Source organism: Numenius arquata, chromosome 5 (assembly GCF_964106895.1).
Source record: "Numenius arquata chromosome 5, bNumArq3.hap1.1, whole genome shotgun sequence".
NCBI classification, from domain to species: Eukaryota; Metazoa; Chordata; class Aves; order Charadriiformes; family Scolopacidae; genus Numenius; species Numenius arquata.
Window position 1 is genome coordinate 54,045,222 of NC_133580.1, and position 12,408 is coordinate 54,057,629.

General features: G+C 36.3%; 1 protein-coding gene across 1 annotated transcript in view; it reads left to right on the forward strand.

Moving 5' to 3' along the window:
* NSD2 (nuclear receptor binding SET domain protein 2) overlaps window positions 1–12,408 on the forward strand; it is a 77,457-nt gene that overhangs the window by 35,192 nt on the left and 29,857 nt on the right. The window contains exons 4-8 of the mRNA XM_074148381.1: window positions 210–376; window positions 739–1,230; window positions 6,027–6,171; window positions 8,736–8,854; window positions 11,974–12,055. Coding sequence (XP_074004482.1) covers window positions 210–376; window positions 739–1,230; window positions 6,027–6,171; window positions 8,736–8,854; window positions 11,974–12,055 — 1,005 coding nt within the window. The remainder of the gene's footprint in view (window positions 1–209; window positions 377–738; window positions 1,231–6,026; window positions 6,172–8,735; window positions 8,855–11,973; window positions 12,056–12,408) is intronic.

A 12,408-nucleotide genomic window follows, 5' to 3' on the forward strand; every position in this document is an offset into this window, starting at 1 on the left:
TCCTTGTTTGGAATTAAACTATTGGGCTTTTCTGTCAAACTTCACAGATTAAGGCTCAGAGACTTTCAAGGCAGTTAAATGGGTTTTTGAAAGGTTAACCAGTTGTACTGTGCTTCTGTTGTGGTAACTATAGCAGTTTACAAAAGGCTTCCAAGTCTGAAGGTGCAGAGAACAGTTGTATCTTAAATACATTCATTTTTAATTTTCAGGACAGAAAAAGAGTTTTCGTCAGTATCATGTTCAGTTTTTTGGAGATGCCCCAGAGCGAGCTTGGATATTTGAGAAGAGCCTTGTGCCCTTCAAAGAAAAAGACCAGTTTGAACAATTATGCCAGGAAAGTGCAAAACAAGCCCTCACTAAAGCAGAAAAAATAAAGGTAAGAGTCTACCAAGCTAGACAAGATTTCCAGCTTTTTATTTTACTGTCACAGGTATGCACAGGTATAAATAGATATTCTTGAAAGCTTTAAAGAGAGCTTGTTTTACAGAGGCTTGTCATGTTTCATTTACAGGTGCAAAGAATGGGATGATTTACCACTGTTTGTTATTTATTAAAAATCAGTACTTTTCTGGTTTGTCTTTGTTTCATGCATGGTATCAGTACTACTAAATATAATTTAATTTGAATGTCTGAATTGTAATTATACATTACACAGTCTCTTGGAATTGTTTTGTGCTAATGTTGGCATTTTGAAATCAAAAGTGGGCAAATTTCTCACGCTGTTGTCTTATTTTGCAGATGTTAAAGCCTGTTTCAGGGAAGCTGCGGCCACAGTGGGAGATGGGTGTTAAGCAAGCAAGCGAAGCAGTAGGCATGACAGTGGAAGAACGGAAGGCCAAGTATACCTTCATCTATGTTAGGGACAGGCCTCACCTTAATCCTCACGTGGCAAAGGAAGTTGGCATTGCTGTGGAACCGTTAGAGGAGACAGACGAGTCATCTTACTCAAGCAAAGAAACCACTCAAAATCTGAAATCGATGAAGGAGTCTGGCATTCCTAGCAAGAGGAGGAGAAGGACATCAAAATTGTCTGCCATTGATGATACGCAAGAAAGCAGTCAGTCGGGGACTAAGAATACTACTCCTCAAAAGTCATCCGAACAGGCAGAATCCAAAAGAGGGATAGGCTCCCCTTTCAATAGAAAGAAAACTCCAGCATCTACTCCGCGAAGCAGAAAGGGCGATGCAGTATCTCAGTTTTTGGTCTTTTGTCAGAAGCACAGAGATGAGGTTAGTTTCTTTTAGCTGTTATTGTTGCCGGTTGCCTCTTCTCATTTCTGTACTTAAAGAAACTTCTTTACTTTAGTTGACAAAAACTAGTTGTTACTGTAGAATCCATAAAGCTCTGGGCTTGACAAGGTATGCCTGCCATCAAATCTTGGTGTATACACGAACAGAGAAAGAAGGGAATGTAGATGAGCAATATAAACAAGATAGTGATAATACGTTATACTTTTAGCCCAAGACGTATTAGTATCTTCCTACATAATCTAACAGTCCTTTTTCTTAGCCATATTTTTTTGATGTATGTAAAATGTGGTAGATATGCATATGCATACATACGCTCAGGCAAATATAACGAAGGTTGTGCTGTTTATGGCAATCTGCTTGTAGTTAGCTTGTACATTCTTTCTGGAGATGTGGCTCAATTCCTTCAGTGTTGCCTTGTCTTTGAACCCCTCAAAAAATCCATTTACCTACCTAGAATCTATTGCTGAGCTTCAAAAGAAGCTAGTTACCAAAGTTTGTGTAAATCACTGTCAGTGTGCAATCTACTGGGACAGAAACTAGGCCTTCTTGAGAGAATTACACTCCCAAGACAAGGTAGAATAAATAAATACCTTAATATCAACATTTCCTAGGAAGACTCTTAGAAGTATAAAAGCAGCACTGCTGTTCTAGCTCATTATTTTAAAATCATGACCATCATTTTTCTTCTTTACAACCCTCTGCTCCGTTTGCAGTACAATTCCATGCCCTGAAAGAAGCATGAGTTCTTGTATTTTCTTGTAGTGGTACTATTCCATAGTGTCTACAGAAGGACCAGTGGTGTGACTTTGTCACACTCTTTAGCTACTAATGATTGACTTCATTATAGGATATTTGTGTTAGAAAACATTAATAGATACGAACTTTATACAGAAAAATCAAAAGCTGGATTCTGTTATATGGAAGTCAATTAGTTGTGGTTCAACTTAGGCTCTTTTTAGATCATTGCAATTTAAGCTAATATTGAGAATTAAAATGAACACAGCATTACGTATACCTTTTAGTGGCTGTGGTTAAATTGAGAAAAGCATTGGCAGTTCAGTTCGCCGACTCCAGAAAGAAATGGGTTTTGTAGCCAGACTATTAAATGTAGATTCTGACATATTCGTTATGAAAAACTGTATGGGTAAATCATCTGCCTCATTTTTGAGAGACCTGAGTTCTGTTTCCAGTTCTTCTATAAGTAACCTTGTGTCTTGTACAGTGGCAAGAGGGAATTTCCTTGGCCTTTAACGTAGGTAGCAAGAAGTCTTGTGCAATATTGAGGGACGTGAAATTACTTCTCTGGAAGAAATGACATTATTATGACTGGTTTTATGAACTCTTAGCCAAATATATCTTGCCTCAGAAGAGACATGCTGAGTCTCTGATATTACATTTCTATTTTCTGTGCCAGTTATCAAGCTTCATTCCCTACTATGGTTATACTGTAATTCTCAAATTAATAGATGGAAACTATGAAGACACTTGCAATATTTGACATTGAGGAATTGCTTTATCTTCAGTGTCATTTCAAGAAACTGAAAAACTTGCATAAATTGAAAATCACACTGATGATAGGGGCTAATGTTGCAGAGAGCTTTAAGTAGAAGGAAGTAAATTTCAAAATACTACATGTATTTCGAGAGAGGGCGTACCTGCCTAAAATACCTTTTAATAAGATCAATCATGAAAACTCAAATCCACCTGATTGTGTGATCCATTCTAATAGGTCCAGAAGCACTTCTGTGCGTAGAACTGAAGTAGGTTACGAAAACTGCAGATAGCAGGAAATTGCAGATAACGGTCCCTCTAAAGGATCAGGGCAGCAGAACCTGTCTTTCCTTTCTCTTGATTTGAAGTTAACTGGCAAGGTGCGGAAATAGCATTTTAGATATTCATGCTTCTTGCACAGAACCAAAATTACCAGAGTTTAGTGAGCACTTCCAGCCTGTCATGTCGCTTTTAAAATGGCTATTTTGTGCCTTTTGGTGGAAGGTGGTGATATCCAAACTAGTATTTGGAGTATATTCCCCTTCTGTTGGGTTTATCTGGTTCAACTTGCATGCTTTGCTTTCCATCCAAGAGTTTGTTTTGTTGCTTTGTTTGTTTTGTAGATGTTCTCATGCTTTAGAAGGAGTGATAACGTTTGCTGAAGAACAGGCCTGGTTTTTGTACCACTTGTATTGGTGGCATCTGAGAGTTTAGTGTATGGATCCTTTAGTATTTGCGGGTAGAAACTTAAAAGAAAGGAATATTATGGATCCAGAAGAGGCTGTCTGTCCCCCAGACTTGAGAAGGGGTGAAAGGGAATGGAAAGGAATGACTGAAGAAGATATCTCTTTTGGGGCCTCTAGTAATCACGGGCTCTCTTAAACGTAGAGCTGTTTCTGCTGTGTCTTGCTTGGAGTCTGGCTTTGTACGGTAGTAGGATTCAGGTATTGATTTGGTTTTATTAATTACTATTTTTTGTGTTACTTTTTCTGGGCATAGGAGGGTGAGGAAGAGTTGAAATTTTTAGAAATGAATGGTGGCTGCTGGAAGACTGGATGAACTGCTGGAAAGTGTTTCTAATGATTTAAGAGGCCTGCTTCCCTGAGGGAGGCGTTGGGAGCTTGAAGCACTTTAATGGTTGTAGTGACGCATTAAGTATTTTGTGCTGTTACCAAAGGAGTAAAGATGTATTTTGTACTATTGGCATTCTTCTGCACTTCCTCTGTGAAATATAACCCAATTAATCATTAGAAGGGAATGTCTGACTTGAGATAAAGGTATCATTCAGTGAGAGGCAGGCAGCTATACTGTTTATTTATTCATTATTCATTCATCATATTTATTAATTTATTGATTTGGGCCTTGAGTCTGTTTTGAAGTAAATTAAGAAATAATTTCGCTAGTAGGGTTTACAGTTGAAGATTTCCGCATGTGTAAGGAGTTGTTGAACATCAAGACAAAATAAGAGCGACGGTAATACGCTTGCTTGGATGAGCTGGAATGGTCCTGGTCTAATTACCATGTTTTCCCCATCTGTAGTAATATTAATCTCCAGATCCAGTAAAAGATCTTAGAATTAGACTTAAAAGATCTTAGACTTAGAATAAGTAGCTGGGAGAAGTACATGATTTTCATGTACATCAAGATACCCGATACATCATTTCCGGTACATATGCCAGGACTGAGTATTACAGTATGAAGACTTTGGAGAAGACCTCCTGGGCTTTTTCCGTGGAGGCCACCTTTGCAATGGTTCCTTAACCATTAAAAACCATGAGTGTCTTTTGCTTGTCATTTCACAGCACTCCTAGTCAGTTGGAAGTTGTTTCTATTTGTATTTTGGTGAGACTGGAGGTGATATTAAACTGTATCTCACTTGTGTGAACAAATTCCGTAGAGAATTAAATAACGCTGTGCCCTAGTTGAGCGTAATGAACTGTACACTTAGCAGTGGTCAAAACTGATGCTAATTCCTTTTCATAAAGAAGTGAGATTTGTTGGAGGAGTATCTTGTGGGTCTGTCTACGTTCTCCCTTCTCAATAACTTTTTGGACATTGTTGGATTTTAATCAAACTTTGAGTAGAGGCTTCCGAGGGTAGTTGTATTCTCCAAGCTTTATCCGTATGGGTTATGCCAGAAGCAAGAGAACTGTTAGTATTCTGCTAGGGGAAGAAAACACAGCATGAATTTCCTTACTAGACACTGAATAATCCCAATGGAAGGAAGGTACTACAACTGCGCTAACCCCTGGGGAATTTCAGTCAAACTTGTATCTTGTTTGACAACAGAAAATGCAATTTTAAGACGTTAAGTTCTAAGAAATTAGGTTTAATCATTTCCACTCATCACAAGAAATTTGTATTTCTTTTCTATTGAATGGTGTTACAGTTGGAACGCTTGGCTTTGTTGGCCTAGTTTTTGTTTTGCTCCACTATTTTGGGTATTGGTTGCATCACTCCTGTAACAGGATTTTGGACAGTGCTGGGTAATGAGATGAGAGGAGTTGTTTTTAAAGCTACTGTTTCATTTCTGTAGATCATACACTCTTTCTGACTTCTGTTAATAATCAAATCTGGTTTTCTTTAAGTAAAAGTATGGGAATATTGAAGGAGTTTGGGAGGATTTTTTCTTTGTTTTTAATACAGAATTTTCTGTTTGTGTTGAATAAACTTCTAGAAACGCTCTTAAATTCCATGTTGATGGCTATTATGTCTCATGCTTATAGTATTAAGAAAAGATGCACAGCTTTGTGAGTTCCTAATATTAAAATACATAGTATAAAATGATGAATTAAGACAGGAACATGTTGCATCAAATTGTGTAAATCTCTCTGCTAAGATAGGTATAATGAGTTCTATGTTTAATGAGTTCTCCTATGAATTGATGGGTGTCTTTGTAGGCAAGCATATATTCCAATATTGCTTGTCTGTTTTTTTGCTGTATAGATTCAAACTTCATCAAGAAATAATACAGATAATACAGAAATAATACAGGACAAGATTTACATTTACTATATTTTTTTACTATTAAAAGGCAAATAGATACTTCCAAAATGATTCTTAATACTTCTGAATATACCAATATATATTTTTTAGAGGGGCAGAGAGAGAGAAGTGGTTATTCAAAGGAAAACTGGATACAGAAGGTTTTAATCTAGTTCTGTCTACAGGAAAAATGTTAGTTAATTTGTTTGTATCTAGTTTTCCAAAGCAATCGAAGTATGTATGCCATTTTTTTCAATGGTCATCTGTTTTTTAATACAACCCTATTTCTGCATGTATAGGTGGTTGCTGAACATCCAGATGCTTCAAGTGAGGAGATTGAAGAATTGCTCGAATCGCAGTGGAACATGCTTAGTGAAAAACAGAAAGCTCGCTATAACACAAAGTTTGCCATAGTGACCTCTCCCAAATCTGAAGAAGACTCTGGTAAACGTAAAACTGTGCTAGTGTACTCTAACTAAATTTGATATACATAGTGGTGTTAAACTAAGCACATATTTGAGACCTGTAGGGAAAACAGCTTTCACTGTTTTCCAGTTTTAATTCTTGGTGTTTGTGCCAATAGCAAAGGAATGCCAATGGTTACAATAAACGCAACCCATGAAGTCTACATTTCTTGCTCATTGTTCTGAAAAGTTGTTATATGTAAACCTTTTACTGTTTAGAGATTGCCGATTTCTCATTCTTCTTCTGCCCATAAGCAGCTGCCATTGCATCCACTGCTTGTTACGAGTGGATGGTGGGAAAGGAAGACGAAGTGTTACGACTAGTAAAATTTGAGTTGTTTTTTTTATAGAATAGTTAGGAAATGGTTTAAAAAGTTTAATCAGTGCTACACCTTTTATTCATATATACCTAAAGTTTATTACCTCATATCATCTTCAACTCAGGAAGAAGTATTCCAAACTTTGTTCTGAAACTTTCATCTGTTTGGCATTTTATTGTGCTACTCAAAGTTTGTAGGACATTGTACAAGATTGCAAATACTTTCTTTTTCTCCTTTTATTTTTTTGTTGCTGTTGTCTAGCGTTTGGTTTTGATAAACAGTCTCAATTATTTTGCAAAATATTTCAGGGGGTTTGGAGTCACTTACTTGAGAAAGGAGGAGGAAGATAGTTTGGTGTTTGCATGAACTTTATCAAATTTAACTAGCTATCATTTTTCAAATTTCAGTAGCTTTACTGCACTGTAAGAAGACATTGTGGAAGCACTAGAAGCCAACAGGTGCTGCTTTGGGCAATGACAAGAATGAGAGGGAGTGTTTGAAAGTTTGTGAGACTTGGAAAAACTTGTATAAAAATGGCAGTCAGTTTTGTTAACTATCTGTGTGTGTGTGAAATAACATCATTTTGTGGAAAATTGAAAAGTTTTTAACTTAAAATTTTAAGTGTCAAATATTTGGATATCAGTTTTAAAAAAAACCACATTCTGTATCTCTCAAGGTTCATCATTGAAGAATATTGGAGAGGCCAAACGTAAAGTGTTTCAAGACTCACCTAAAAGGAGATCAAGATCCAGAAGTAATTGAAATTTGTGTTGTGTGCAAATAGTTCATCATTATAAGTAGCTATTGAGTGTATTTTTTTATGTAATCACCCACGTATCATAATCTCTTTATTTTATCTCAGATGTTGTCTTCCTTGACGTTAGAATTTTAATGGATCCCAAATTAAATATCTAAACACTGTAGTGCTGAATTTTGTTCACCTTCCTCAGTGTCATATTGCAAGAAATGTAATTGAAATTGTACCTGTACCAGGTGTTTCTAGTACATATATTGTGTACATTTATAGTTATCTACAGATGAAAACATGTCAGTTCAAACATTCCCCTACCCAAATCCTCTTATCTTAAACTTGGAAGAATATTGTGGGATTTCTTTTGCTGGCTTTTTGTAAGTAGCAGGTTTTCCTGGAGCCATTTCAGTCTGCTTTGTGGATTCAGAGTATGACAATAGAGTATGTCCTAGATTGTTTAGATAAGAACACTAATTTGAAAATTATCCATATTTTCAAGTTGTTATATTTTTAATATTGACAACTACTTGTTCCCACTGGAATAGAACGCTTGTAGCAATTTTCAGTTAAGGTATTTGTGCCCCTGGAGCTTGCAATCCTCATACTAATGATACTCTGTAGCTTCATAAACTAGAGAGTACTGGAGAGTGTAATAATGTTGTGATTTCATCCTGATGAAACAGACCACTTCCTAAACCTTCATCTATCTTTTTGAGGTAGAGCGAGTGCAAACAATAGCTGAACCCATGGAAGGGGTGTGTAGGTTAGTCACTGACCTTTTGTAATTTAGCAGCTGCTTGAACTTTACAGGGAACAATCATCTAAATACGTGAATAAGTCCATTTGGTTTAAAATGACCAACGTGATTCTGTTCTTAGGATTTTGGTTCACAAAGGAAAGGGATCTTACGGTCTCCTGTAAACCACGAGTAAGCTTGTTAGAGAGAGTCTGGAACTGCCGTACCAGAAAGAGAAAATTAATCTGTATGGTTGGTGATATCTTGCCTTTTCCAGAGGCCCCTTAATAGATGTCGCCAGTATCTTCATCTGTATCTTTTGGAGAACTCAAAGGAGACTTCAGGAGGAGACGTAAAAATTCATTTCAGTGCTAAGACACTGTAACAAAGTGGCAGGAGAGATAAAAGCTGTATAGATCAGTTGTGCAGTCTGATGATATGAAACAAATGTTGGGCAGTAATACTCAGATTTTAAACTAGTGCTTATTCAGGTAGACTCATCTGTCTAAAATAACTTGAGTATGAAGCAGTTGATTTGGACATGTTCTAGAGTTAGTCTTCAGTACCAGAAACCAAACTTTAAGCGTTAAGAAGTCACCAAACTGTGTTAATGTTTAACCATGTTTTAAAAATAATGCCTGAAAGAAAAGTAACAAATAACTAGATCAGTTCAAAATAATTTGAAAGTGGGTTTTAGATTATTTTTCATGTAAGTTTCCCCCATCCCCCATCCCAAGGTAACTTACATGGAAATAAAAGAAACCAAAAAAAGAGGACAAAGGAACCTACAGAAGATTTTGAAGTTCAGGAGGCACCTAGGAAAAGACTCAGGATGGATAAACAGAATAATCGGAAGGTAATTATGTTGTTGGTTTGTTTGGGTTGATTTATAGCAGCACCAATCACATTGCTGTAGTTAAGTTTGTCAGCATTTCCGTTTTCAGGATTAAAAAAGTAATGTCTGTATATCAAACCAAACTGTTGTAAATATTCAGAGATACATGTGAGCTTATTGCTGTGGGGTTTTTTTTTATTTGATTTTGAGGATGGAGGTATGACAAGTTGCACTTGCTACTTAAACTGTGGTGAAAATGTATGCTGTTTCCCAAAGGAATGTGCAGAGGCATGACCTTTCCATGTTGTCATGCTTTGTAGTTCTTTTTCTTTCCTCCTGAATTGGAGTTCAGAGAGGTATACAAGAATGTGGGGAGAAAAAAAAAAAAAAAAAACCACCTTTAGTCCATACTTAATTTAGATAAAAGTGGGGGGAGGGAGGAAAGCAAGTAAAGGAAACCAGAAAAACTGCTTTTCAAGAACTGGAAACCTATAGAACATTTTCAAGTGGCATGCTGACCCATTTCTTAAGTTAGAAAAATGCAGTAAATATTGCAGTATATTTATCTCACAAATCACAGGCTCCTTTTCAGTTTAGCTTGTCTGTTAGAACGAGAATTTTCCTTACATAGGTCACTAAAATTATGTATTTCGATACAGCCCAAATCTCAAGGAGGCTTAAGCATAGATGTATTTAGTCACGCATGTAGCTGTAGACCAGTGAACTTCATGGGTTATACTTGTGCTGAAAGCTTAGTTCACAAGTGTTTTCAGATATGTTATTACAGTATCATAATGTAGTGTGATATCGCAGACCTCATTTCAGGACTTTAGTGAAACAACCTAATATAAGGAAAGGTAATGGATTTAATTTTTGAATGAATGATGGAAGTCACATTTGTAGATGTCGGTTTGTTTGGTAGGCTGGTTATTTTAGTACCTCTGTTGATACTGTGGTTATGCAGACAACTTGTTTAAAGTTCGATATAAAATAAATAGAATTTCAGATAGACAGGCTTAATGAGCTTATTGCAGGGGATAATTCTTAGAGAAATGTTGTTACCTTTGCAGAAAGAAGAGCCAAAACGGTTTTTTGCACTTACTGCTCTAATGGGTTAGTCATTGAATATTTGTCTTATATTCTAGAAGTTTTTGGACCCTTTTTAAACTTGTCTAATGGATTTGAATTCACTATAATACTGTAGATCCATGGAATAATTAAGTTGACTGATTGTAAATAATTCCTGCTATGAAGTCCTTGTTTTGATTGTACCTAAAGTTACTTTTTACTGTCCCAGTAGCATTCATACACTAGAATTAGCCTACATTATCACAAGGAGAATGAAAGGTGGTTGCAGTGTAGTTCATGCAGAGGAGGGTCTGGTATCTTGGATGCTGCGATGCAGATGTGAATATAAACAGGAAAATAAATAAATACATGAGCTGAATGATTCCCATAAGATACATACCACTAATAACGCTGACTTAGTAATGTGCATTTAAAAAGTAGTGTCCTCTGTCTGATCTGTGTATCAGAACTAGTTACAATGAATCTGGTGTGTGTAAATATTAGATAATTTGGCAACTCTAAATGCACATAGCAGTGTTTTGAGCTGCTGTTCACAGAAGGGTCAGATATTGTAGAATGGTTGCTTTGTGGCTTCTTTTATGAATTATCTCGTAGTCTTTTTCCTGCCTTCACCAGCCCAGGGTACTTCTAGCTGTATAAGCTGCTGCTTAGTAAAATGTTTGGTGAATGACAGTGGAAATGTCTATGTAATTATTCAAAAAAGCAAACACTAACCATACACTCTCCTTCTGCTATTCCCCATTTAGCTGCAGGGTTTTGTTACAGCCATTTTGGATAGGAGAAGCTTTAATGACTTTTTTCATGATGTTTTATTCTTGCATGAGAGCTATGCGTTATCCTCTCCTTTTTGTCCTTAATTCTTATTTACCAAATCTCAATGTTTTCGCACAAAGTAAGTCATGAGTACCCATATGGGTGTTTTGGAAAACTAGTTCATTCATCAGTGCTTTCATGATGTATTTAAAATGCACATTAGCAAAATGGGGGTTCTGTAAAGCATGCTTTAAATTTTAGAGCGAACTATACTGTACATTTTCTTTCATTTTTACACAGAAGTGTAACAGTAATCTTACAAAACTGAGATTGGGAGCCTCCGGTGGCATTAGTGGTAGGGCATCTTCATCTACTTGGAATCAGTAAAAGCGCAGTGTAGCACATCTGTAGTACAGTAGCCATTCATATTTATTTTTACAAAGGAAACCAGTTCTCTGGTCTTTGAGGCATTCAGCTGCACATCTTCTGTAAAACTGAATGTCAGGTGAAGAATATGAAAAAGTATGTAAAAACTTTTGTTTGGTAGAATTACTGTTACTGATCCAGGTGAGCATTTGTCAGGGTTAAGCATTCCTGGCTACAATTTTAGTGACTTAATACTTGAATGAATTTGTAACAGACAAAAAGTAAAAAAAACCTAACAGTGGCATGTGTAAGGAACAGTGTCTAATTTTGACAAAAACTTCCCTGTTTTCGGCCTAAACTTCTAATGATAAGTTTTCAACCTGGAGCAAATTTACGTGGTGTTTATGCTCCCTTGAAAATAGTGCTTCTATTATGGAAATGCTGAAACAATCTTAACCATAGTAATTTAAAAAAGTGGCACTGCTATAAGTTCTGGAGTTGAAAGCAAGCCTCTCTGAGACTTAAAATTCTGCACAGGGTTTATTCTCAAATTTATATACTAATTCTGCAGTTTACCTTTAATAATTAAAGGTTTTAATTTAACCAGCTTAGACAAAGAGTAGTAAGGATAATTTACATGTTTTGTGTTCATTTTGAGCTCCCCTTTTTGATATGCTGAGTTTGGGATGGATAAGTGGGATTCTGGAATACTGTGTTCTTTAACTTTTCTCATTTGTTTTCGGGTGTGTACCCTGTGCTGTAAATGAGTTTTAGAAATCACTTAAGTGGGGCTAGCATAACTACATTACCATTCAGATATTTGTAGAAACACTTTCTTTTTAATAACATAAATCCAGAAGTAATTGCCAGTTTTATCCAACCACTCATAAATTAGGAGTTTTTTTATTTTTTCATATTTTTTTTTGTGACAGAGGGAGACAAGCAATGACAAAACAGCAAAAACAAACTCTTCTAAGGTCACAGAAACCTCCTCTTCACAAAAGAACCAGTCAGGTAATGTGGTCAGAATAAGTTTTAATGTAACTTTTTCAATTAAATAATTTTAAAATAAACAGGTTGTCTGAGGCAGCCGGCTAAATTTTGCTGACACACTAACCAGTGACAGCCACTATGCCACAGATGGGGGGGGGAGTGTGCCCTCTTCCTTTACTACCACCATTTTGCAACATTATACTTGACTTAAATTGTGCATTGCTGATTTAGAGCAGCAATTCACAAGTTCACCATTTGATGGCACCAAATTAAAGCTATTGCCCTGTGATCTTGGCGAGCAGTGATAGAAATCCAGCTGCTCCAATTTGTCGTTGTGTATTAGCCCAATAAAACTCGTGCAGTGACCATCAATG